Below are 27,968 nucleotides of genomic sequence, written 5' to 3' on the forward strand. Positions count from 1 at the left end.
TTAACCTAAACATAAAAAACTGTTTTTAATGGCTGTTGAAATCTGACTAAATATTGTTCATGATGTGTATGTGATGCTATTTCATTGTCTTTTAACGTTTAAGCACCTTGTTCAGCTGTTGCTACATGAATAAATTTGACTTGACACGTATTGTGGCCTGGAAACTCCTCGGGGATTATCCAGAAACACCTGAAGAAGGCAAGAGAGGAATATGGATGGATTGATGGATGGATGGATAAATGTGCTGAGAAATAAGAAGGAAAGCAAACTGACTGCACTGTTGGACTTCTTGATCAATCTTGGAGAGCTTACTGGATGCAGACATATCCAATAAAACAGGAAGACAATAATACAAGCACACCAAAAACTTTTCAATAAAGCGCAGAAAATGTAGAGACAGCTGCTGAGCAAACAATCTTACTAGTGAGGGCAACTGACCTCCTCACCCTGCAGGCATATGAACGTGTGATGAGCTGTGTTTACTCTGCAAACATTTCCAGTCTGTAACAAACTGCCATGGCTGGTTTCCGACAGAGACGGAAAATAATATGACAAAGGCTGCGGGATTTGGTGTCTGTCATGTGGTGCCTCAGAAATATGTGGAGAGAGAGATTACCATGTAACCCAAAACACCACAAAAACAAACCCGGTGTTTCTTAATTCTGGTTTGTGTTTGTATTGCCTGTTTAATATTTTTTTATTTCACACTTAAGTGAAATGATGCAAGCACACATAACAAGTTTCAGCACCATTTTATTGAAGCCTCACAACCAGATTACAGCTGCCCTGACACAGTGCTGTTGCACTGCAGAGACTCCCATCTGCTGTGTAAATACATGTGTGAGTAAATGAGCTCAACATCATAACTCTGGCAGCACTTCCAAGGGCTTCATACTTCATCTCAGGAAGAGCAGTCCTGCAGCATCCAATAAGTTAAAATCACAACAAGGCTTAACAGAACTACATTATAATAAATTACAAACAGAGCTGCAATATGAATTAGAAAGCATCATCAACAACATATTTATTTTACATCCAGTTAAATAAAACATTAATGGTATTAACAAAAATTACTAAATCTACTCCAGTTGTGCACTCAGGTCATGTCAGGATAAATACTGACAAAAGGTAATGATGTTAGCAAACAAACCCATACTACACAGTGTACATCAAAGATATGACACAAGCAGTGTAAGTCACACCTCCCTCTAGTGGTGGGTGTATTGAAAAACAACAGATGTTTCATGGCAAAAATCCATAAATGTCCTGAAAAACTGGTAAGATCTATTCCAGTTTTTGGCAAGTGGCTCCAGGTGTCTTCAGTAAGTAATAATTCTTAGATTTAACACTAAACATGACAAAAAATTATCTAAATCAAAGGTTTAAAATTGCTTATTTGTCATCTGCATGATTTAAGCAGATTTATACAGTTACAACCCATTTTCTAAATGTTCACCCTTCCTCTTATAATGGCCTTTGAAGAGTTAAAAGCAATTAATGTCTTTTAGGGTCAAGGGATGTCCATGTTCTTACTAACCTTTGGAACATTTGCTACAGAGGCATTTTGTAAGTATCACTGCAGTATCCCTTTCCTGTGCCTCCTGCTGCTCTGCTCCAATCTGACATTCAAACTCACTGAGAGAGAAGAGATCCAGCTGAGCAACTTGGACTTAGATCCACTGAAGCTCCCTCTGCTCCACATCCACAGCAGTAAATGCAACTCATCAGAAAATTTAAGGAGCGAATAGTCTGATTAGATTGTTGGGTGCTGAGAGTCTGTGCAAAAGTATATCTAAAATAAAGAAATTGTTTCATTTTAAAAGATTAACTCTGCATTGTTATTATACATGGTGGTAAACTCCTCAAGCCTGAATATTTCTCAATTTTGTATAACGCATATAAGCAAAAATCAGCAGTGAATTATAAAAAAAAAAAAAATATCACTACTGGAATATATCTATGTATTGTTTCTATTATTTCTATAGAAAACAAAAAGGTGAAAATTGTTGTAAAATCTTATTTTTAGATTGATTATTTTTGTTTTTTAAAAGATTTCATTTTGAGCAAGAATTGCAAGAACCGGCAGGAAATAAATCATATTTGGTATCAAATCTTGACATACTAAATATGACTTAGTCATGCAATGTCTCAACATTTTCACACAATTTTCACACAAGACAAGTAGAAAAAACACAAACTAAACTGTATCCATGGTAACAACCATTATCAGGTGTGCTTGAACACAGAAGTAGGTCACCTCTGTCTTGTCTGGAGTACTTTATATTCATTATAGAAACCTTGTTAAGTAAAACCTGGCCAAGGAATGGCTTTCTTTGCTGTGACGGGGGCTGAGGGGATTAAAACAATGGTAACAAATCGCCTAGTAAAACGTTTCCCCAGAATCTTTTTCCCTATTCTCATTTTTAGCTGCACCTTTCTCTGTCTCCCCTCAACTCAGCCTGAGATATTTTGCATTTACATCCCATTACGAAGTCTGGGATGATGAGAACGTTGTGAACCTGCCAGTCTTGATACAATGCCTGCTTCCAGGTGAGGAGGAGGAGACTCTCACACACAATCACCTTTCAGCACAGTTTCAAATGAGACAGGACGCACACAAGCACTGTTTGCTCTCTGTGTCTCACTGTTGTAGTTCCCCCACTGACACAGAAAGCCTCTAATGAGAACATGCTGTCTATACTTTTCATTTTCTTTGCCCTTCTTTCCCACTGAGGCTCATGGAAAATGAGTCAAGGTTAGACCCAATATTTCTTTTTTTTTTTCTTCAGATCAGATGGGCCATCCAAACTATCCTCTGGCACTAATAAAAACCACAAGAGTTTGCCAGTGCAACTTTTAGATTGTCCTTCATGCTACATTCACAGACTACCCTTCCTTGTTACCCATGAGCAACACATGAGAAACCAGTCAGCATTAGAGAAACTGCAGCTTCCTTCATCTTAATCCAGTATCATATCTTAAAAACTCATAAATGGTCAAACAAAAAGATCCACATTGAAGCATCATGAGAAAAGAGGCACTGGATCAATGTTTTCTATTGCACACATTCTGGCTACTTATGCCTGGACCTTTCTAGTATTTTCACTTTCAAAAGTCGGAGTCTGATGTTTAGCAACGGTCTATAAGTTTTAGTGAGAAGGCAATTCCTCAAAAAAAAAAAAGAAGAAGAAAATATTTGACACATTTTAAAACAGGTACATAAGAAACAATCTATACAAATCAGACAGTTTAAGTTGCAATACATATTTATGCAGTAAACATCTACTGCAGGTTCAACAGTCTGCAGGACTTCTATATATTGCCATTAAAAAAGAAAAAAAAACATGTTTTCACACCAAATTGAAGTTATCTTGTACATGTCTCTATGTATCCAGTTAACTAGATAAAAACTGAAAATACATATGATTTTAAACTTGGGTGGCCTTACATTTAAACTAGTTCATTTATTTTCTTGCATGTAGTTTAAAATCCCTTTTGACACAAAACATATGCTTAAAAAGATTTTTTAGAAGCAGCTGCAGACTCAAAACAAAATACTGTAGTACGCTTATAACAAGGTACTTTTCTACTCTCTTCCTAGTGGAATGGAGGGGCCAGTGTCCCTGTGACCACGGGCATCCTAATGAGATAATTGGAGGGCACATAGCCTCTCTGACCTCGGGCCTCCACCAGGCTCCACTCGGGGTTCCCTCGTTTGTCGTGGGGCTCCAGGATCCGGACAGACTCACCAGCACGGACAGTAACTTCATGGTTTCCTCTCGCTGTGAAGTCGTAGGCTGCGCAAACCTTAAAGACAAAAAAACAAAAAAAAGTCTAATTTAAAACCCACCACATGTCCGTGTTTCCCAAGACTGGACTGGAAAAGGTTCAATATGACATGAATACTGTGACACACAAAATTTACTTTAACAATGGTCTTTTGTCCAAAGAAAGTTTAAACTGTTTCTCACATAAAAAAACCTGAATAACAAAATGTACAAATATTTCTTGAATGAGCCTCCTTTGGTAGACTCTTGCTAATCTTACATAAAGGCCTCCAGTGATTACTCTTCTGTCTCTCAATTGTCTTTGGACACGTGTGATTTGAAGTCCATTATTATTAAGTTCTTGCTGTTACAGTGGCCTGAATAATTATTGGCACACCAAGTAAAAATCTGTAAAATGCAGTAGCAAAATTTACAACTAAAAAAATAAATATTAAATTATACTTTCATTTGATGGCCCTAAACACTCATTAGACAAAATGTTACAGAAGCGTTTTTTTATTTATGCCTGACTTTTAAAATTATTTAGTGTTTAGAAACTTTTGTTTAGAAATCAGTGAATTTCCTGGGGTATAAATAGTGCCTTGCGAAAGTACTCGGCCCCCTTGAACTGGTCAACTTCTTGCCACATTTCAGGCTTTAAACATAAAGATATAAAATTCTAATGTGAAGAATCAACAACAAGTGGGACACAATCGTGAAGTAGAATGAAATTTATTGGATGAAAAGTGGGGCGTGCAATATTATTCGGCCCCCTTGCGTTAATACTTTGTAGCGCCACCCTTTGCTGCAATTACAGCTGCAAGTCACTTGGGGTTTGTCTCTATCAGTTTTGCACATCGAGAGACTGAAATTCTTGCCCATTCTTCCTTGCAAAACAGCTCGAGCTCAGTGAGGTTGGATGGAGAGTGTTCGTGAACAGCAGTCTTCAGCTCTTTCCACAGATTCTTGATTGGATTCAGGTCTGGACTTTGACTTGGCCATTCCAACACCTGGATACATTTATTTGTGAACCATTCTATTGTAGATTTGGCTTCATGTTTTGGATCATTGTCTTGTTGGAAGATAAATCTCCGTCCCAGTCTCAGGTCTCTTGCAGACTCCAACAGGTTTTCTTCCAGAATGGTCCTGTATTTGGCCCCATCCATCTTCCCATCAATTTTGACCATCTTCCCTGTCCCTGCTGACAAAAAGCAGGCCCAAACCATGATGCTGCTACCACCATGTTTGACAGTGGGGATGATGTGTTCAGGGTGATGAGCTGTGTTGCTTTTACACCAAACATATCGTTTTGCATTGTGGCCAAACAGTTGGATTTTGGTTTCATCTGACCAGAGCACCTTCTTCCACATGTTTGGTGTGTCTCCCAGGTGGCTTGTGGCAAACTTTAAACGAGACTTTTTATGGATATCTTTGAGAAATGGCTTTCTTCTTGCCACTCTTCCATAAAGGCCAGATTTGTGCAGTGTACGACTGATTGTTGTCCTATGGACAGACTCTCCCACCTCAGCTGTAGATCTCTGCAGTTCATCCAGAGTGATCATGGGCCTCTTGGCTGCATCTCTGATCAGTCTTCTCCTTGTTCGAGATGAAAGTTTAGAGGGACGACCGGGTCTTGGTAGATTTGCAGTGGTCTGATACTCCTTTCATTTCAATATGATTGCTTGCACAGTGCTCCTTGGGATGTTTAAAACTTGGGAAATCTTTTTGTATCCAAATCCGGCTTTAAACTTCTCCACAACAGTATCTCGGACCTGCCTGGTGTGTTCCTTGGTCTTCATGATGCTCTCTGCGCTTTGAACAGAACCCTGAGACTATCACAGAGCAGGTGCATTTATACGGAGACTTGATTACACACAGGTGGATTCTATTTATCATCATCAGTCATTTGTGACAACATTGGATCATTCAGAGATCCTCATTGAACTTCTGGAGTGAGTTTGCTGCACTGAAAGTAAAGGGGCTGAATAATATTGCACGCCCCACTTTTCAGTTTTGTATTTGTTAAAAACGTTTGACACATCCAATAAATTTCATTCCACTTCACGATTGTGTTCCACTTATTGTTGATTCTTCACAAAAAAATTGAATTTTATATCTTTATGTTTGAAGCCTGAAATGTGGCAAGAGGTTGAAAAGTTCAAGGGGGCCGAGTACTTTCGCAAGGCGCTGTATGTCGTGTAACAGATTCTTATTTATCTTAGTCACTCTTCAAATTAGTAAAGACTAGAAAACATAGCTTGAAAAGAAAGGTGTGTGAGTGCTATTGTTGATAAGTCAGGAATTGGCAACAAGAAAATTGCTACTGGTCAATACTGATAGTCAGATCAATAATTAAAGGTTTTACAAGAAATTATTGAGGGCCCTAGTTCATTTTGCAACTGGACACAATGAGACAAAGGGTAATATGGTAAAAATACAACAAAACTTTCAAAACTCACTGTTGCTGAAAACAGCAACAAAGAGTGCACGTCACCAAGTCTCCATAACTACCATTTAAAACGATCTCGATGCAAACCGGAGGTTATGCTAAAGGAAAAGCCTTCTCTGTCCTATCGTCACAAATGAAAACAGGTGGGGTTTGCTACAGTAAATGCTAGTGAGCCTTTTATTGCAACTGTTGTTGAAATAAAACTGAGACTGAACGTATTGGCAACATACTCTCCAGTTGATCTGGCATGAAACAAAAGGATGTTAATGTGATAAAGCACCTCAAATTCACTGTTAAGAACTGTGGATATTCTGTGATGCTTAAATTACTTTTTACAGATCTTTAGAAGGGGAACCAATAAGTGTGAAGGATTGCTTTGAATGTGACTGAGATTTGTAATTTTTCAAACTGTGGAGCAATGTTTCCTGCATTATTACACCTGTAAACATTTTAATGAAGTCAAAAAGAGGCCAACTGGAAAAGTTGTATGTAGACAAAGTATGCTGTGATAAGTCCATATAAAAGTTGAAATAATTTTTAAGAATTAGTATTTGTACAAATACAGTTTTTTGGTACTGATAAAACCATGTTAAACTGAGAATCTCTAACTGTCTTTGTCATCAGCATAAACTCGTGTTAAATAAAGAAATGGTGAAAACTGGGTGACTTTTATATTCGTTCTGATACATAAAACTTTACCATTGTGAAGAAGTAACGTTATACTCCCACAGCTGTTCTGTTACCAGCTTTTCTATACATTTCTTTGCACAGTTTGTATTAAACAGCTCTCTACAAATCTATTTAAGACCAATCTTTTCATGCAGCTGAGACAAAAAAGTAAGCAGGAGAAAAACCGCACACTTTCTACAATTTGGCATTGTGATATTCTCTGAAAAGGTTAAGCCCACTAGTTATGTCTTGACAAATCCCAGCTCATCACCTGAAACTCACATATACACAGACTGAAGGCTTCCTAATGAGCCTCGTGTTGGTATGACAGAGCGCCCCACCAGCACTAATAGCAGAGTTTAGGTGGCTGCACGATGTCATTAACAAACCCTTCCCTGCAGCTCACCTCTCGGCTACAACATCAGTTCTGCCCTGGCAGTCCACACCAATTAGCATTTAATTAGAATTTTGCCAGGCAGCGAAAGGCAGGAGAAAAAAGTAAAGGTACCATGTCTGTAGGCTGAGAGGACATTCATGCTGAAGAGATAACATTTTTTTCTGCAGTTGAATTTCGGTAGAAGAGAATAAAGTAAAGAAGATTATAGCTAAGCTAACGTGTGAACTTAGAACATGATGGTGACAGCACTGAAGGGGGAACAAATGATTAGAAACGCCAAACACGTTGCTGCTTTTGATTCATCTGGGATGTAATGCAACAGTTTCTAAGATTTCTGAAAGAAACTAATAAGGTCAATAATAAATCATTGCTGTGAGGAAGTGAAGATTTGGTAATAGATCTGTAACTTGTGGCCACCACCATGTTTGAAAATTATATTGTTAATGTATGTTTAAAAGATCGTCAGGTTGTGGTCTTACTGTCCTTATTTTCGGGCCAGATTTTTTTATCAGATCAAACAACATGAGTTGAACGTGACGTGTTCTTAACTTTAATCAGATGATGTGTTGCTTTTTGAGATCTTTTAGCCTACATCAATTTGCAAGACAGGTCCTATTTAAGTGATTAACCCCCAGTCAAATCCCAAGTCAAACCGACTCAATCCCCCAGTCGGTCGTGGCAGATGGCCGCTCACACTGGGCCTGGTTCTGCTGGATGTTTCTTCCTGTTAAAAGGGAGTTTTTCCTCTCCACTGTCGCTACATGCATGCTCAGTATGAGGGATTGCTGCAAAGTCAACACCAGTGACTGTCCACTGTCTCTACATGCTCATCCAGGAGGAGTGAATGCTGCAAGTCACTGACTGGATGCAATCTGCTGGGTTTCCTCAGATAAAAATACTTTTTATCAATTTTGAATAAATAACTGAATCTGACTGCACTGTTCAATGATTAGGGTTAATTGGAATGTATGAACCTGACTGTTGTGAAGTGCCTTGAGACAACATGTGTTGTGAATTGGCGCTATATAAATAAACTGAATTGAAAACTGAATTGAATTACTTGATTAATTGATTGACTTGACTGGTTTGTGGAATCGAGCCATAAAAAAGGTTAGTCATATTCATGATTCAACAAGGTGTGGAGGCAATTATTTTACCCATAGGGCCACGTGGTTTAGATAGCAGTTTTCCCTAAATAGTATTAGTGAATGTAAAACATTTAAGGATGACGAAAAAGAAAAAAACAAAAAAATATGTAAGGCAGATTGAAATTGGCTTGACGTAGTCTAAATACACAACCGATGCAAATTTTCACAGGTTTCACAGATACATAAAAAAAAGGCTTAAACAATGAATAAAATGGAGGCATTGTGCTTCACTTTTGTTGCATTAAATCTGGAAGTTTTCAAATACCTCCATCTACTGCTTCCAGAGATTCAAACATTTGGCTTTAAAGGTGACAGACTAAATGTTAGAAACGTTTTAATAATATTAAAACAAAAAATATTAAGGACTTTGAAATATAAGTGGTAAAGATGTCACCATCTGCAAATTATGCATTAACATGATTTCCTCCAACTCTAGAATACTAGAAATAAAGAATTGCCAGTGCATGTCAGTAACATTAAAGCATCACATAAACAGTTTAAAGTTTTAGATTTGAGTGAAATCTACTAAGACTGTGATCAAATGAAGATTTTCCACATATCTGGAAAAATATATGAACAATAACCTAATACTTCATTAGCTCTTTCTGACCGAATAATGCTCTAATGTTATGACATTAGATAGCACTGAAAACACTTATTATACTCTCAGATGAAAAGCACAACAAAATTAAACAGACTATTAAACGAAATAAAGTTATTAATTATGAATCATGCATGACATTACCCTGCAGGGCTGCCCTCGCGTCTAATAACCGATTTTGCTTCTTGTGCCTTAATCTCTTCAAAAAATGGTTAAAATTGTGTAATTCAAGCCAACAGCTCATTAGAAGGAGGTTTACTGAATATAAGACGTTTTTCAACGTCTTTTTGTTTTTCAAAAACAAACCTTTTCATTCCTGAGAAGGTTTTTTAAACACAATATTAGATCATTTGGTCTATGCAAGTTTTTCATAAGGCTCTTCAATCCATTACAAGTGCATCTGAATAAAGTAGAATATTAAGAAAAAGTCAATTTAATTCAGTAACTCGATTCACTAAGTGAAACACATTATATAGATTATATATTATATATAATATTACATAGATAATTACACACACACTGAGGTTTTCAAGCCTTAGTTCCTGTTAACTACACTGATTTTACGCTTAAAAGGTAATTAAGCACAACATTTAATTTCTTAGAAGTTTAGAAAATTACATCAGACGTAAAAAAAAAAATATTAGTCAGTCATTTTCTACCGCTTATTCCATAGTGGGTCGCAGGGGAGCTGGTGCCTATCTCCAGCAGTCTTTGGGTGAGAGGTGGGGTAAACCTGGACAGGTCGCCAGTCCATCGCAGGGCAACACACAAACAACCACGCACACATTCATACACCTAAGGGCAATTTAGAGAGACCAATTAACCTAACAGGCATGTCTTTGGACTGTGGGAGGAAGCTGGAGTACCCGGTGAGAACCCACGTATGCACGGGGAAAACATGCAACTCCATGCAGAAAGACCCCCGGCTGGGAATCAAACCCAGGACCTTCTTGCTGCAAGGCAACAGTACTACCCACTGCGCCTCCGTGCAGCCCGGAAATTTTTTTAAAAATTAAATAAATAAAAAATATTACAAATACAGAAATGTGAGCTCAATGGGAATTATGTTTAGGTTTCTATCTATTGTTTGTGCCGTACTTAAATGAACAATCTACTGAATTCAGCATGGAGGAAAAACACAAGATTTTGGTTTTGCTTCAACTGTGAATAAACTCAGTAAAGGGTTACAGTACCCTAAAACCAGTCAGTTCTTGCTTGTAGTTCCCCAGCTCTAACCTGCAAGAACAACTACCAGACAATGAAAATGAGTGATTAGCAAACTGAGGGCAACGGGGCATATCTCAAGTAGAAAATGTGTGTTTGACTCCAGATTTTTGAGAGGAAGAAGACTTGACAGAGAGGCATATCAACCAGAGGGGGTCAGATCAGTTTCAGGATAGTTTTGAAGAGTAAAAACCATCAATATTGCCTTAAATTAAACTGATGGTATTCAAAGTTTGTCATTTTTGTCCAGGAAAAGTACATTTTGAATGGACCCGGCTTTGAGTTGCTGTTATCCTGACTCTTTCACAGGAATTTCTCCCATATTCTCAAAATAAAGATTCCTCATATTGCCATTTATTGCAAGTAAAATACAGAATGCTTATTGGATTTCCTCACAACCTGACTTCAACATAAACAAACGTATGCTTTTAACAGTAAAAACATATTAGAACTGCATGTTTTAGATCAATATATACACTGTCCATTGACAGCCAGGTAATAAAATGTCTCTCACTTCTCTACCAGATGAAGCTCAGTGAACACCTCGTCTTTTAGAAACAGCCTTTTGCCTCAGTTTCCATGTGCCATAATGTCCCAATGCTGTTTGAATCCCTAAGGTTTGGGACGAGAAAACAGTGTCTTGATGTATGTTGGATAGTCAGGGCAGAGGTGTGATGGTTATGGGTTATAAACAGACTCTGGCTTATAGAGGATGCAGGAGCACAGGAAGGAAAAACCCCAGCATAAGTCACTGGAGCAATTACTCATTTTTACCACCATGACATATCTTAGTCACACCTGCACAACACCCTGCATCCACAAAAACACATACTAACCTGAAATGCTCATGTACACACTCCCATAAACCATCCTAAATCTAGTATCCTGACACTCCATTTTTCACACTTGCGTGGTCTAGAATATAAATCAATCAGACAACATGCACACATGACGAGAGAGGAGCTTTATCAACGCCTGCAGGTCTGCGTCGCATAAATTTACTGGCAATCGACTTACAAGGTTAAACCGCTAATTATGGATGCTTCCATTAATAACACACATGCATTCAGAAACACAGCCCTCTCTACACATAACTGACATAACATGACTGATCAACTCAAACTTAGCAGCCCCCTCTCGGGAAACGTAAATACTAATGATATTCACAAAATATACTTAAAATAATCCCCTTTAAGAAGGATTCATAACTAACAGAGCGCACAGTCAATCTTATGAAAGACTGATGCTTCCATTGCAGAGTTGTCACAAGATGAAAGCAGAAGATCTGTGAGGATCTTTGGAAAATTAACAAGCCTTTTAATTCTTTTGCATTTTCTTAACTTCAGATGCACACCTGAAAGTAACATTTGTAAAAATCCTGAAATATGCCTTTTAAAATAATAATAAACAACTGAGGTTATTGTGGAATCAGTAGTAAAAAAAAAAAAAAAGGGAAGTTAGCAATTACCTGGAATAAAGGCTGACTTGTGACATGGAGGACGTTTGGGTCCGGGATGCAGGAGTGTCTCCTGAATCCCGTCATGTTTCCCGGCACAGGAAGGAATGGTGAGGGAGGCGGGTCCTCCGTTGCTTGGTGATAGCGAATGAGCTTTGAGGATGGAACATAACCTTTTTTTCCTGAAAACACACAGGTTGACACTAAAGAGCCCCATCTAGACAACAAAATATTAAATTCAGTGTTTCTTTCAAGTGTTGTAATTTATACAATCTGTTATATGGAAAAACATTTGCTTTACTTTTATTATGGTCTCAGACATAATTGCTTGAAAATAAATATTCTGCATTTCGATCGTTAACTTATTTATTACCTTAATAACGCATTTAAAAATGTCGATTTTTATCCACTATCAGAAAGTCTGCCATTCTCAAATTACCCAAAAGCTGCTCACATTTGACCTTATCTATGTCTTCTGCTGAAGCCTTAGATTTCTTAGAAAATTCAACCAATGTAGTCTTTTAATTGCTACTCATAAGATAATAAAAAAAACATTTTTACAGGCCAAATCAGTTTTAAGCCAAGGCTCTTAATTGAAAACATGGATTTTCACATAGTAATTTGGATATGTAAAGTAGTGCTTCATGGAAAAAAGCAAAGCAATTGTGTAATTAGTGAAGTTAACCAGTAGATGGCAGCAGCATGGTACCTTAGAGAAATGCTGCAAGAGCAGAAACTACTACTTCAAGTCAGTCAGTCCAGTTTAAAAGCTCTGGACAACTAAGGTTAGGTTAACTTCAATCTCAAATACACAAGTAAGCAAAACCATGAACAAAATAACATTTTTTCTGTCTCTGTGCAGAACAGATAAGCTGGTGAAGGAGTTTTTTAATGGAAAAACTGTTCTAACCTCCGGCATCAACTAGCCATCTCCGTTTGTCTCCGCGGGTGTCGGTCTCGCTGATGATGGCCACCAACTCCCCTTTAGTCAGGTTCAGGTCAAAGTCCCGGGTGCCCACCACAGTGTTTGTCACCTGGAAGATCTTACCGGAGCCGTGCTTATCTGTTAGGTGCTTCAGACGGCGCTGAAAGGACGGGCTCACAGGCTGAAAGAAAGACAAAAACACACACAGACAAGAATTAATAAAAAAATGAAGCAAAATATAAATTAGAAATGAAGTGAGTGAACCAACATATACCTATGTTTCAGGCAGTTTCAAATATTTAAATATATTAGTTCCTAATACATGTGTTTTTTTAGCAGTACTGACAACAGATCCATCTGTAAAACTATCTGTGAGCAAATGAAAGGCTAGATGTCATTGATAAAGCTGCAGGACAACAAGGAGCACGTAGAGACTGTTTTCATCCACATCGATGAGTCATATTTTCACATGAATGACCTAACGTTACAGATATTAATGTTCCGAATGCTCTATGACTTGACAAATTCTTTAGGCAAAACGTGTTTGACAGCAAGCGCAAATATTTTTTTTTCAAAGTATATTTCCTTAAGCTCCAAACAAAACATCACGTGAGCGTACATTCCACTCTAAGAAGGTATTTATATGTAACTTGTTTGACAAGTTTAAATGAGTATGATGAAAGAATAGTAGAGCAGGAAGTTGTGACTAAATAAAGGTTGATTTTTTTGGCTGCTTACTTTAAGGAAAGTGTGTACGGTAATTATCACATACAGTACAAGAGAGTTGTGCTTTGAAGCTTCGAGCTTCTTTTGGTGCCAGATAAAAATAATCTGAAGTGATGGCTGCAGCTGCTACTCCTTTACTTCAGTTCACAAATAGATGTTCCAGTATAAAGGGCATGACTGATGCCAGCTTGGTAGCAAAACGAAATATCTGTACAGTTGTGTTCAGAAGTTTACATACACTCATCAAAGGCATGGATGTCATTCATTTTGAGATTTTAAAGATTTGTTTTTTTTTTTTTTTTCAAATCAAGCTTTGCAGCTTGGAATGATTATGTAAGAGCAGTTATCTAAAACAAAAAATGGCTGCACATTTTGAATTGAAGAATTTCTCTAATCAACTCATTATTATACAAACAGACCCACATATTTATAACAACTTGGATTTGGATACATTTCCTTATGTATGATGCACATGTATGATGCACATGTATGATGCACATGTATGATGCACATGAACACTAGAGCTATTTAGTCCACTTCAAGTGGACCACAGTCTGTCATCAGATAGTCGGTTTTGCTTAGGATTTAAATCTCATCTGAACTTTGCTGCAGACCAAATAAGCGAATTCTGGTCTTTGAGTCTCGGTTCACTTGGATCAGAACCATTGGTGCAGTTTGCTTTTAGTGTGTAAGTAAATGGACCAACCAGTGACCCACAGAGAAGGTGTGGTATCATACTTGGTTTACAGACTAGTATATGACCTGGAAATCTTGGTGGCTATGTAATCATAGTAGCATATCGTACTTTCTACCTTTCTTTCTGTACTGCTTTATTTGTTCCAGGTACAGGGGGAAAGGCTGATTGCTCACAGACTAGCTAATGAAGTTGTTTTAACATTTAATAATCAGGTAGAATCCATAAACCAAATATCCATTAAGCAATTTTCCCAAGTAAAAATCAACATTTCAGAGATCCAGAATCACATTCTTGATATCCACAATGCACATGTCAGCTATTTTACACATAATTCTCCCTTGATTTGCATTTGCACATATTTAAAAAAAAAACTCATTCCCGTCTAGAAATACATTTGTTGATGAACTTAAATTCTTACAAATACTAATTAAAGAAAGATCTGTTTTTAAATGTTAAAACAATTTGCCCAATTTGCTTGCTGCTCATATTGGTCAGCTTTATATGATAGTGCCCGCAATCAGCAGCTGCTGAAACTGCATGACCGTCTCTCCAGGTTCTGCTCAGCGTTGTAAAATGGAAATGTGTGTCAAACCAAATCAAGGTGTAAAATCTTTCAGCATTCCCTGCTCAATCTAACCGAGTCCCTTGGTTTAGCCCATCTAGCCACTGAATTATCAAATTTGGAAGAAGTTCTTCATTTTCAGTCCATCTACGTTCTACCATGCACCTTTACTCTGGCAGTGATACAGCCCATTATAATGAGGCTGCTGCCACTATGTTTAGTTACTGGCTTGTTCCTGATCACCCTAACCAGTGTTTTTTCATTTGAAGAGGGAGATTTGCTTACTTTATGAACTGATTATCTTGAAACCTGCAATTTTAGAGAATAGGCGCTAAAAGATTTTACCAACATGAGCAAATCTACAATCCACCTTCTTAGATCTTGACCAAGTTTCTTAGACTTTCCCATTGTTCCGAGTATTGGTCAAAGCTATGTGTGCTCTTATAGTGAGATTAGAAACTTTCCTCTGTAGGCAATCTTGATCACTAACCAGAGGTTCGTAGACCTTGACCATGTCAAGTTAAAATACTTCCCATAACCTCCAAAAAATAAATGTGCCATTCATACCCATGAGGAGTGGATGTAGTGTTCTGACCACATTTTATGTTTCAGCTGTTTTGGAGAAGCTGTTATGTTTCCAAGCAGTATTAGCCTGAATATGCTAATAGTCACCAAAAAAATCTAATGCTCTTTGCCAACAACTGAGAAAGTCGTTGAGTAAAACACATGAATCCAACTCAACCTGGACAACTGGAGCATTAAGGGTTTCCTCCACACTTTGGCATAAAATCTCCAACTTCCTCACTCCTTCAAGCACTGCATTCTCCACCCACTCCAGGAACTCCTTAGGGTGGCAAGTGCTGTGAGGGAGCTGCATGGAAACAGATGGAGAACAGATCATTGTTGAAAAGAGTTACACATAGTATCAAATATTTGTTTAATTAACAGTGTTAGCTTTTACAGTGGAAGCTTGTACCTGCTGTGCAAAGCTTTGAAACAGCTGCTCCATGTCTGCAGCAAGGTCTCTATGCAAGCAGCTGAACGTCCCAAGCATACTCCAGATCATCTGCAGAGCTAAGCCATTGAAGCGAGGAAGCTCATTGAGGAGCAAAGTGTTAATTGTCCTGAAAGGGAGGAGGGAAAATCCAGCAAATTCTTGAGAGAAGCTTGAGGGAGGATACCCAAAAGTCACATCTAGTCTTTCGGTTCTTTCGTTATTAGACACTTTTTTTTTTTTTCTTTGAGGACAAATATAACATGTTTCGACTGAGACCTCCGTCTTCATCAGAGGTGTCACTAGATGGTTTCATTACATTGACAGACTGACACGGCTCAGGGAATAACAGCTTATTTTGACACATCACTTACCATCTAGTGAACCTCTGATGAAGACGGAAGTCTCTGACGAAACATGTAAGAGACAAAAAAAGTTGTGTCTAATAACAAAAGAACCTAAAGACTATATTGTATACAGACACAATGAACTTCATTGGAAAGTCATATTTTAAAAGACAATCCTACCAAACAGTAACGAAATGCAAGTAAAAATGGTCTTGATCGGTATTCTGGCATTTAGCAAACAGACATAATTTTGGTGATCCTAGCTGACCTCAAACAGCAGAGGTGTAGTCTGATTGAATCAGACAATAAATTGAGTGACAATAAAGTTTCTCTGTCATTTATGTAAATATCTGGTTCAGCTGTGTGTCAACCCTAAGTGCTTAGCAAAACTGAGAAAAGGGGAAAATTTGATGTTGTAAATTCCAACAATACATATGTTTTAGACTGAATCCAATATCTGTATAGTTTCTTCCCACAATACAAGTCCTTCTCAAAATATTAGCATATTGTGATAAAGTTCATTATTTTCCATAATGTCATGATGAAAATTTAACATTTATATATTTTAGATTCATTGCACACTAACTGAAATATTTCAGGTCTTTTATTGTCTTAAAAGATTCCTGAGGCCTTTAAAACTCCCAGCCTGGTTCATCACTCAAAACCCCAATCATGGGTAAGACTGCCGACCTGACTGCTGTCCAGAAGGCCACTATTGACACCCTCAAGCAAGAGGGTAAGACACAGAAAGAAATTTCTGAACGAATAGGCTGTTCCCAGAGTGCTGTATCAAGGCCCCTCAGTGGGAAGTCTGTGGGAAGGAAAAAGTGTGGCAGAAAACGCTGCACAATGAGAAGAGGTGACCGGACCCTGAGGAAGATTGTGGAGAAGGGCCGATTCCAGACCTTGGGGGACCTGCAGAAGCAGTGGACTGAGTCTGGAGTAGAAACATCCAGAGCCACCGTGCACAGGCGTGTGCAGGAAATGGGCTACAGGTGCCGCATTCCCCAGGTCAAGCCACTTTTGAACCAGAAACTGCGGCAGAAGCGCCTGACCTGGGCTACAGAGAAGCAGCACTGGACTGTTGCTCAGTGGTCCAAAGTACTTTTTTCAGATGAAAGCAAATTCTGCATGTCATTCGGAAATCAAGGTGCCAGAGTCTGGAGGAAGACTGGGGAGAAGGAAATGCCAAAATGCCAGAAGTCCAGTGTCAAGTACCCACAGTCAGTGATGGTCTGGGGTGCTGTGTCAGCTGCTGGTGTTGGTCCACTGTGTTTTATCAAGGGCAGGGTCAATGCAGCTAGCTATCAGGAGATTTTGGAGCACTTCATGCTTCCATCTGCTGAAAAGCTTTATGGAGATGAAGATTTCATTTTTCAGCACGACCTGGCACCTGCTCACAGTGCCAAAACCACTGGTAAATGGTTTACTGACCATGGTATCACTGTGCTCAATTGGCCTGCCAACTCTCCTGACCTGAACCCCATAGAGAATCTGTGGGATATTGTGAAGAGAACGTTGAGAGACTCAAGACCCAACACTCTGGATGAGCTAAAGGCCGCTATCGAAGCATCCTGGGCCTCCATAAGACCTCAGCAGTGCCACAGGCTGATTGCCTCCATGCCACGCCGCATTGAAGCAGTCATTTCTGCAAAAGGATTCCCGACCAGGTATTGAGTGCATAACTGTACATGATTATTTGAAGGTTGACGTTTTTTGTATTAAAAACACTTTTCTTTTATTGGTCGGATGAAATATGCTAATTTTGTGAGATAGGAATTTTGTGTTTTCATGAGCTGTATGCCACAATCATCCGTATTAAGACAATAAAAGACCTGAAATATTTCAGTTAGTGTGCAATGAATCTAAAATATATGAATGTTAAATTTTCATCATTACATTATGGAAAATAATGAACTTTATCACAATATGCTAATATTTTGAGAAGGAACTGTATAGCAACAAGGCTTCTGAATGCCATATTTCTGTAAGAAAATGTGACTTTTACTCTAAGCTTGATTGGTTCTGTCTTTTTGTCATCATTTACAATTTAGCCAAATCTGAATTTACTTTAGCTGCAAAACATTATAGTATTTGCAGCTAAGAGCTGGAACATTAACTCTATTTTATTTGTCGGTCATTACTTGTAAGCATTGGCCACAGCCTGTTCCTCATAACTCAGTTTGGATTTGCCTTCTATCACTTCATAGTCGAGCAGTTTGTGGAGTCTCTTTTTTATCAGGTTCTTTGGGCCCACCAGGAGGTCACGGAGTTCACAGAGAGGCTTGTAAATTAGAGCCTTCATCCTTTTATCCTGGAAGACAGATTGGCAGGAGTATAAGTTGATGGCAAACATTAGAAAACCTCTTTTTTAAAGTATCAAATAATTACAACTTTTAGAATGGATTGTTTATGCAGTATAATTCACTTTATTTAATTTAGAATTTTTTATATTTTAGGATTTGATTTCTCTTAGTTTTCAGCTAGTTTACTTGAAACCGTAACAGATTTGACTTACAAACATTGGAAGGATCCACTGTCTGAGTGCAGTATTGATCTCCTTGTAGCAAATAGGGGTCTTTTCACCATCCATGTCAAAGTCAAACTCCTCTGTCTTACATTCCAAGAACCTCTGTAGACCAACAAGTAAGCATTAAATTGGTTGTTTTAGATGTTTAAAAAGATTCCTGGTTTATTCAATTATGTTTGTTTAGTTGCTGAACCAACATACAGTAAGGGGTCTGTTTGAGGGAAGAGAGAAGAAAGACTTTGAAAGTAATAATGAATTAGTCTTTAAATAATATTTGTGGTAAAATACAGGCAACAGATAATGACAGAGACTCTAAATGAATAGCTAAAGCATTGAGAAGATGTTATACAAGAAAGGCTAAAAAGAGGTAGGAAAAGATTAGGAAAGAAACTACTTTGAGAATGATTTTAGACTTGAAAACACAGGGTCTCATGTTCGACCTCAAATGAGTTCCTGGGATTACTCAGTGTGACTCAAACAGCAGCAAAGAAATGTTCATTTATATCCAACTTCTCCAGCCACCACTACTGGACTGGAAAGTTCCTGTATGTGAATCAGCCGGCCCAGTTTGAGCTGCAGAAATGAATATGTGGCACTCTGTCACCACGGAACCACAGTATTTCCTTGATCAGCAACAGGTCTATAAAGATCTTTTCTATTTATCACATTTGAGAAATTGAAGCGGTGGAAAAAATCAGACGTTACGTGTAGTTATAAAGAAAGAACATTTTTCAAATGTAAAGCAACCTGTGAGGAGTTTTCAAACAAGTATGTCTCAAATGGCGAGTCAGAAATGAGATGAAGCAGTCTGCAAGAAGATAAGTAGATTATGTGTTTGGAATCTGATGACCCTGGAGTGTGACTGTAAACAAAGAAACACATGTTCTACATTCAGTTTCTATCTGGCAGCTAGATTTGGTCAAGGGCAAACAACATACCAGACAGATAATAGCATGTTTATTATGCCCAGGATCCACTGTAAGAAAGGCAAAAGGTGTGACTAATATGTGAAGCTTTATGACTCAATGTCTCTCATTATGATAATTACCTTTTTTTCTTATGAAGAACATGAGGTTAGAGCTGAAACGTAATTACAGTTTATTTGTTTTTTATTATAAAAATACCTGCAGGTGGAGCAGATACGTTTCCACATTCTCCAGAAGCACCAGGATCCCGTATTCCAGAATGTTAAAGAAACCTTCAAGGGCATCAAATTCTTCATCCACCAGCTAGAACATAATGCACAAGAAGAAAAACACTAAAATGTGCACAGTAATACTGTAATTGGCAACAAAAAGGACACCCTCATTCCATTTCAGATTTTTATGTACCAGCACTTGATAAAAATAATCTAGGACTTCATTTACAAACAGTGTTTACAAACAAAAATCTGCATGGATATTAATTAATGTGTTTTCGTTGTCCAATGACCTAACCCCTCCCTCCTACTTCCCTATTTCTAAGGGGATTGCTCAATCCAGCTCTCCATCCAACGGGTCTGGACTTCCCTAAACCTGAAAGGTCTTACTAAGCAGGTTTACTGGAAAATCTGTTTAAGCTGGTGACGGGAAATTTTACAACTTGCAATTGGTATATGGGTTAGGTTGATTTTAGAGGCTCGGTACAAGTCCCAAGGGCATTGTTTTAACAAGTTTGGCTTAAGGCAACCTATAAAAACCTCCTAAAATCATTTGGAACCAGGCAACAAGACTTTTTACGACTAACGAAAAACCCCAAAATAAGGACAAGTGGACAGGCGCTGATGCTCAGGATTTCAATGGTCAAGTTGAAAAAAGAAAAAGATTTTTTTATTTAAAAATTCAAAAAACAGAAACTTTGTTGGCATATGTTTCAAAAGTTGGTAGCTTCCAGAGGCTGAATAGTTGAAGCAAACCATTGAGGTGTAATTGAGGTTGGTTCAGGACTTCCAGTAGCCTGAAACGTAGAGCAATCAGTTGTTCACTGACCAAGTTCACTTCAGTTGTCTTGGTAACAATGCAACAGATGAAATTCAGATTCTCAATTTTGAGTTGCAGCTCTTCTCAGGGCACACGGGTTGATCCTCTCTATAATGCAGAATTTGTCAGCGGCACTGCGTCTCCGGTCTTTCAATTCATCTGTAGCTTCTTTCTCCGTCCGATCTTGTTCGCTGGTCTTCTGCGAGGAAACAACCCCGTTTTTTTTTTTTTTGGCACAGTTTTTATATTGCAGATAGCCTCACTGCTCATCCCCTGTTGCTAGGCAAGCTTTCCCATCATTGAGTTATGCGGTCATCGTTACTTTTTGGTGCTGTCTCCCAGCCTCCGTAGACAGAGTCGTAAACAGCCCGTAGCTGGATCCCTGTGTTATGACTTCCATCTGTTTTTCGGCCTTCACGACTCCCGCTCCCGTCCTGGTGCCATGACTTTTGCCTGTTGTTCGAACTTCAGACTGACGAAAAACAGCGTGCACCTGGCTTCTCGTTTCTTGCTCCCATGCTTGTTATGACTTGAGCTTGCTCGTTGACCTTCCATCCATGCCCAGTTCCTGTGAAGCTGGCTCTCCTCTGCCCCTCCTGTCCTACTGTTATGACTCTGCCGCCTCTGGCTCCCAGGCCATGGTGCCCTCCTTATCTGCTCAGCCTCAAGCTTTCTAACACAGTATTTCTCTGCTTCTTGCTCTCACACCAGTTACAGCTAAAAAAAAAGCATCACCTTATTTTTATTCATACATCACAATTGATTAACATTACCCCTCTTCATTACATTTAATAATTGTAGAAAAATAGAAAATCATCATACATTTTTCTTTGATTATACTTGTAGTTTTCTACTTCTGAAAAAATAAGACAGTCACAGTTAATGTGTGACTAAATACAGGCCTCTTCAGTTCTCGGTTCCAGAGTGCGAAGATATACTCATTTTACTGTTTCATGACATCTTATCCATGTAATATGATCATTATTTATTTGATACAATAAAGATTAGGCTCTCATTTCATCATATGTGATTGTTGTTAAACTCAATCATAGTGATACACTTCTGCAAAAGAAAGAAGAATTAAAACATACACCAAATGGGCCCCCCAGACTCAACATTTACTGCTGTATATGTCATTGATCTAATTATGAGGGTTTAATTAATTTCTGCATGGATACATGGAAGGATCTCACCTCATTTTGACAGTGCAAAGTGAAAGAGAAAATAAAGGAAACTGACGTCGCCTTTTCACACAACAACGCATGCATAATGTTGCAGTGTGAAGAGAGCTCATCAGCTGCTTTAGGTTTTCAAGGACAATCCTGTTGGACCCGTGTCCTGAGCTGTGGACAGGCTTGTAGAGTGACACAGGGAGGGGCTGTGCACTGCCTGTTCCCATACAGCTGCTGATCATACGGTGGTTCCTATAGCAACGCTGGCTTTGCAGATGGAGCTGGAAGGCCAATAACGTCTGTGGCATCTTACTCTGATGTAACTGGAGCCATTTACCCACATTGCCATAAAAGCAACATCCAGGGATCAATTAATTAACGTTTATATTAACGGGAAGCCTTTTAATTACATCAATGTATAAATTAGTTTGGATGCGTACATATACCTGACCAACATATGTACTATTCATTCATTATAACAACAGCACGGTTGGAAACAGACTATAAGCTTTTTCTTTGCTTATGACCATACGCAAAGCCTGTTTTTATTCTTTGCATAAGATCTCTCATTCCATGAAGTTCCTCGTCTTCTATGTGTAGACATGATTTTTTGATCATGCAGAGATAAATATCACACATTCAAGCCATACTTACAGCTAATTAACTATTTAAATGGGTTGTCTAGTATTGCTTCCAGTGTGCACTGGCTTCAGGTTTGTGACTAATAATCAATAGTCATTAGATCTTTTAGTTATAGATATATGACAAGATTGAATGTTACAAAACTTAAAATCAATCATTAAGACTTTAGTTTCCACATAAGCATGCTAGCCAGGAGTAGTTTTGTAACTCTGCTTTGTAAATATATCTCCCAACATATATTTCCAACTACAGGGTGTATGTGATAACTAATGTCTCCACAAATACCTTGGTCGTGGAAACATCAACTGGCCTTTCCTTTCCCTTTAAGGTTGCTCTGCAAAACATTACGAAGCCGATCTTCCTTGATTGATTTTTAATATACTGCAGTTACATCCCTAAAAGTCAACTCAGATGTAAATTAGTGAGCTAAATGAGAAATATATGATGATATTCAGCTCTGCTGTTCCTTGAAGCTGAGTGAATATTCAAAGTTGTCTTCCTTGATAAACTGTTTTAGTAGTATCCAACAGTGGCTCTGTGACAACCCCTCACAGGTGTAAACCCAGTTCACTTAGACTGGTTTTTAACTAGTTTTAGGGTGTATGATGTTAATATAATGCTGTTTTAGATTATTTTTATGTTTAATCTTCTGTGTTGTTATCTCTGTTTGTATTGTAAAGCACTTTGTGGTTTCTGACCTGTGATATGTGTTATATACAGTGCCTTGTGAAAGTACTCGGGCCCCTTGAACTTGTCAACTTCTTGCCACATTTCAAGCTTCAAACATAAAGATATAAAATTCTAATGTGAAGAATCAACAACAAGTGGGACACAATCGTGAAGTGGAATGAAATTTATTGGATGTGTCAAACTTTTTTAACAAATAAAAAACTGAAAAGTGGAGCGTGCAATATTATTTGGCCCCCTTGCGTTAATACTTTGTAGCACCACCCTTTGCTGCAATTACAGCTGCAAGTCGCTTGGGGTTTGTCTCTATCAGTTTTGAACATCGAGAGACTGAAATTCTTGCCCATTCTTCCTTACAAAACAGCTGGAGCTCAGTGAGGTTGGATGGAGAGCGTTCGTGAACAGCAGTCTTCAGCTCTTTCCACAGATTCTCAATTGGATTCAGGTCTGGACTTTGACTTGGTAGATTTGCAGTGGTCTGATACTCCTTCCATTTCAATATGATTGCTTGCACAGTGCTCCTTGGGATGTTTAAAGCTTGGGAAATTTTTTTGTATCCAAATCGGGCTTTAAACTTCTCCACAACAGTATCTCGGACCTGCCTGGTGTGTTCCTTGGTCTTCATGATGCTCTCTGCACTTTGAACAGAACCCTGAGACTATCACAGAGCAGGTGCATTTATACGGAGACTTGATTACACACAGGTGGATTCTATTTATCATCATCAGTCATTTGGGATAACATTGGATCATTCAGAGATCCTCACTGAACTTCTGGAATGAGTTTGCTGCACTGAAAGTAAAGGGGCTGAATAATATTGCACGCCCCACTTTTCAGTTTTTTATTTGTTAAAAATGTTTGACACATCCAATAAATTTCATTCCACTTCACGATTGTGTCCCACATGTTGTTGATTCTTCACAAAAAAATTGAATTTTATATCTTTATGTTTGAAACCTGAAATGTGGCAAAAGGTTGAAAGGTTCAAGGGGGCTGAATACTTTCGCAAGGCACTGTAAATAAGGTTTACTTACTAAATGTAAATAAGATGAAAAGGTATAAACTAGTAAACAGTCAACCCGGGTTAAGTTGGTTCAACAACAGTTCAGTTATTATCTTTTTCCTGTGGATCATTAACTACTGAGGTGCAGCTACAGATAAGGTGTGTACAGATAGAGGTATTTTACTGCTTAGAGGCCATTTGCTCTGGAAATATCCCTCTCTTGGGTTGCTTCATTCATCCTTGTGAGTTTAGCTCCTCTCTCTAGTACCTAATGTGGGACTGTAATTGATGTTGGTCGGTTCCTACCTTTGGTGCCATTCCAGTTTCATGTTTAATGTGCTGACTGAACCTTGCAGTCTTCTTTGCAATGCTGTGTGTGTTAAGCCGGTTGATCTTGTCAATGATGGTCAGGTTTTCCGTCTTCTTGTATTTATCAGCTACAAAATATTAGAAACAAGGTCTCAGTCCTAGACTAAAGTGAACTTCATCTTTTATTATCACTGCATCTTTCCTAAACGTTTCAAACGAAACTAGACTAATTATTCATTCTACTTTTTTCTCCAGTTTACAGTACATCACAAAAGTATCCATACCTCTTGAATGTCTTTGCATTTTGTCATGTAACAAATACAAATATCAATGTATTTTATTGGGATTTTATGTGATAGAAAACACGAAATAGTACATTATTATGAAGGGAGCATTTGTATTCAGCCTCTTTTACTCAGATACCATTAAATAAAATCTAGTGCATTCAATTGTCATCAGAAGTCAACTAACAGAATCCACCTGTGTTCGATTTGATCTCTGTATAAAAAGGCTTTTCTGTGAAGGCTTCAGAATTGTAACATTAATGACCGGAAACAGCATCATAAAGATCAAGGAATAGCGCAGACCAGTCAAATCTGGCTTTTATTGAAGAGTGACAAGAAGAAAGCCATGAAAATTCCCATAAGCCATGTAGGGGACACAGTAGACATGTGCAAGAAGGTGCTCTGATCAGATGAGATGAGAGCAAAACTGAACTTTTTAACCTACATGCAAAACACTATATGGCAAAAAACTAACATAGCCACAAAGAACTGAGCCAGAGGTACAACCAGAACAACATGAAAGGATTAGATCAGAGGCGTCCAACACCAGTCCTTAAGGGCCAGTGTCTAACAGGTTTTAGATATGTCCTTTCTCCAGCAAACTAGCTGAGTTACCTTCTAAGCATTTCAACAGGTTCTCCAAAGAGCTACTAATGACAGTCATTTGAATCAGGTGTTAAGAAAAAGGGAAGCATCTAAAAAAAAGCATTACATCAGCTAGGACTGACGCTGAAGATCGCTGATATAAATTAAACCATATTCATCTGTTACAATGGCTCAGTCAAAGTCCAGACCTAAATCCAATTTAGAATGTAGCAAGAATGAAAAATTGCTGTTCACATATATCTTTATCTAATCTCACTGGACCTGAGCTATCTGGCAGAGAAGAATAAGTTAAAATATATCAATTGTTTGCTACTTTGTGTTGGTCTATCACATTAAGGTCCTTTCAAATACTCTGAAGTTTGTGGGTGTAAAGGGACAAAATTAGAAAATTTCAAGGGCTATGAATAATTTTGAAATACTCTGTATGTCTTTATTTTGACAATCCAGGCCGTAACTGTCTTACCGACTTCTCGGAAGCGTTTATACTCGTTGATACGACAGTTTAAGGCGACGGAGGTGTGAGCAGCCTGCTCCAGGAGGGCGTACGCTGGGTGAGAGGGGTCAGTGTGCTTCTGGATGGTCTGCAGGAGGAGAGGATACCGGGCAATCCGCTGCACAGGCATCACCAAGAAGAAACTTAGAGAGGTGGCATTGACTTCAGGGCTGGGGAGGAAAAAAAGAAAGATTATCTAACCTTTGACACAATAATAAAGCAAACAAACACTATTACATGCCAACTAAAATATCTGAAACTCACGCTGATGACTTTATGATTTGAATAATGTCATTCCAAAGTGCCTCCTTCTGTTTGTAGCTGTTCTCCACTAACGAGATATGGTTGTAGTTCCACAGGTATTCTTTGTATGCTGCTTCAATGTCTGAGGAGAGGCCGAGGAATGAAACACCTGCCAAGAAAAAAAAGGTGCGTATGTATGTTACTACTTAACATACAAGAATCACAATAAGGACAAAGACAAAGCTGAAGGATGAGGTCATATAATCTGTAAACAACGTTTTTAACATGTATAAGAAGAACTGGTACAGAAAAAAGACATCTCATGAGAGGATGTTATTTACAGCTCTCTACTAGCAACCTTCTGTATGCTCTGATCTTGTAAAACGGTATAGGAGAAGATCTCTAAGTGGTGCAAAAGAGGATTTTACAAACTAATTCAGTAGCAGCTGAGATGACACAGTAAATCTTGGGGGACTATATTCTCACTGACAGTGAAGGTGCTTACTCTAATACTTTCCCATTAACCCAAAAACCACACATCAAGCAACAATCATGTATAAAGATTTGTCTCCAGTAAACAAGTAGCACTAACACAGTTGATCTAGAAATGAAAAAATCATAACAATTAAGAACAGTCTCACTGTAATGTGAACAGATTAGTCAATAATAAAGGCTTGGATGACTTACAGAGGTTTTCTAGAAAGTCTGGGTTGTCAGGCATGAGCTGCTTCTGGTCCAACAAGCTGAGGAGGCGGCTTGACACGTCCATCACCTCCTCTATGTAGAGGAACATACTGTCCAAGTCGGGTGGAGGAGGCTTTGGTGCATATGAAATGAAAACAATTAAAAAACGCATACATGCTTATTAACTTCTCTATGCTCCCGAAATGTAAAATACAGATGCACATACATCTCTAAGGTTAAAAGTACTAAAATATTAAAGCCACAAATATTCCTCTTTGTTGCATGGACCCAGTTTGTATCCTGCACCTCTCCTCTGCACATCTTTAAAAACCTGGTGATACTTACCTTTACATAGCAATATACAGGTCCTTCTCAAAAACCTTTTAGCGAAAAGAGTTTTTTCCAAATTGTTTTTCCTAATTACAATTTGATGGTCAATGGAAATGCAGCTAGTGAGTGCCCTTTGACTTTGGACAACTCATTTGGGTTATGGCTCCAATGGCCCTCACTGAAACATTAAGAAGCTTAGAAATGCACTTCATCCATATTACAACCTATACTGAAAATAAAAAATCCCTCAGCCAACTTAGTGAAAGCTTTCAAAATTAACCAGAGACATGGTTTACCTAAAAAACAAATACATGCCTCCTTGAATATTGACACTCAATGATGTCAGAAGTATTAATTTAATGTAAAATAAATAGTCATTAATTATTATTCCCTAACTGCATTTTTGTACATACTAGATATGACACTTTAATATCTTTTGTACAGTTATGAAGATAAATTGAGATATGGTTGAAAATCAAATGTAAATTGGGATTTTTGTTAGAATACAGGTCCTTCTCAAAATATTAGCATATTGTGATAAAGTTCATTATTTTCCACAATGTCATGATGAAAATTTAACATTCATATATTTTAGATTCATTGCACACTAACTGAAATATTTCAGGTCTTTTATTGTCTTAATACGGATGATTTTGGCATACAGCTCATGAAAACCCAAAATTCCTATCTCACAAAATTAGCATATCATTAAAAGGGTCTCTAAACGAGCTATGAACCTAATCATCTGAATCAACAAGTTAACTCTAAACACCTGCAAAAGATTCCTGAGGCCTTTAAAACTCCCAGACTGGTTCATCACTCAAAACCCCAATCATGGGTAAGACTGCCGACCTGACTGCTGTCCAGAAGGCCACTATTGACACCCTCAAGCAAGAGGGTAAGACACAGAAAGAAATATCTGAACGAATAGGCTGTTCCCAGAGTGCTGTATCAAGGCACCTCAGTGGGAAGTCAGTGGGAAGGAAAAAGTGTGGCAGAAAACGCTGCACAACGAGAAGAGGTGACCGGACCCTGAGGAAGATTGTGGAGAAGGGCTGATTCCAG

The 27,968-nt window shown here is 38.3% G+C and overlaps 1 protein-coding gene across 1 annotated transcript in view; it reads right to left on the reverse strand.

Annotated features, from left to right (window-relative positions):
- Positions 1 to 736: 736 nt before the first annotated feature.
- Positions 737 to 27,968, reverse strand: part of arhgef37 (Rho guanine nucleotide exchange factor (GEF) 37) — a 35,168-nt gene continuing 7,936 nt past the window's right edge. Inside the window, 12 exon segments of the mRNA XM_047354052.1 lie at positions 737 to 3,807; positions 11,724 to 11,893; positions 12,622 to 12,817; positions 15,364 to 15,492; positions 15,598 to 15,745; positions 18,107 to 18,276; positions 18,481 to 18,594; positions 19,617 to 19,721; positions 24,261 to 24,391; positions 25,617 to 25,816; positions 25,911 to 26,058; positions 26,577 to 26,706. Of these exon segments, the coding sequence (XP_047210008.1) occupies positions 3,598 to 3,807; positions 11,724 to 11,893; positions 12,622 to 12,817; positions 15,364 to 15,492; positions 15,598 to 15,745; positions 18,107 to 18,276; positions 18,481 to 18,594; positions 19,617 to 19,721; positions 24,261 to 24,391; positions 25,617 to 25,816; positions 25,911 to 26,058; positions 26,577 to 26,706 (1,851 nt within the window). The 3' untranslated portion in view covers positions 737 to 3,597.

The sequence above is a fragment of the Girardinichthys multiradiatus genome, chromosome 23, assembly GCF_021462225.1.
Source record: "Girardinichthys multiradiatus isolate DD_20200921_A chromosome 23, DD_fGirMul_XY1, whole genome shotgun sequence".
NCBI lineage: Eukaryota > Metazoa > Chordata > Actinopteri > Cyprinodontiformes > Goodeidae > Girardinichthys > Girardinichthys multiradiatus.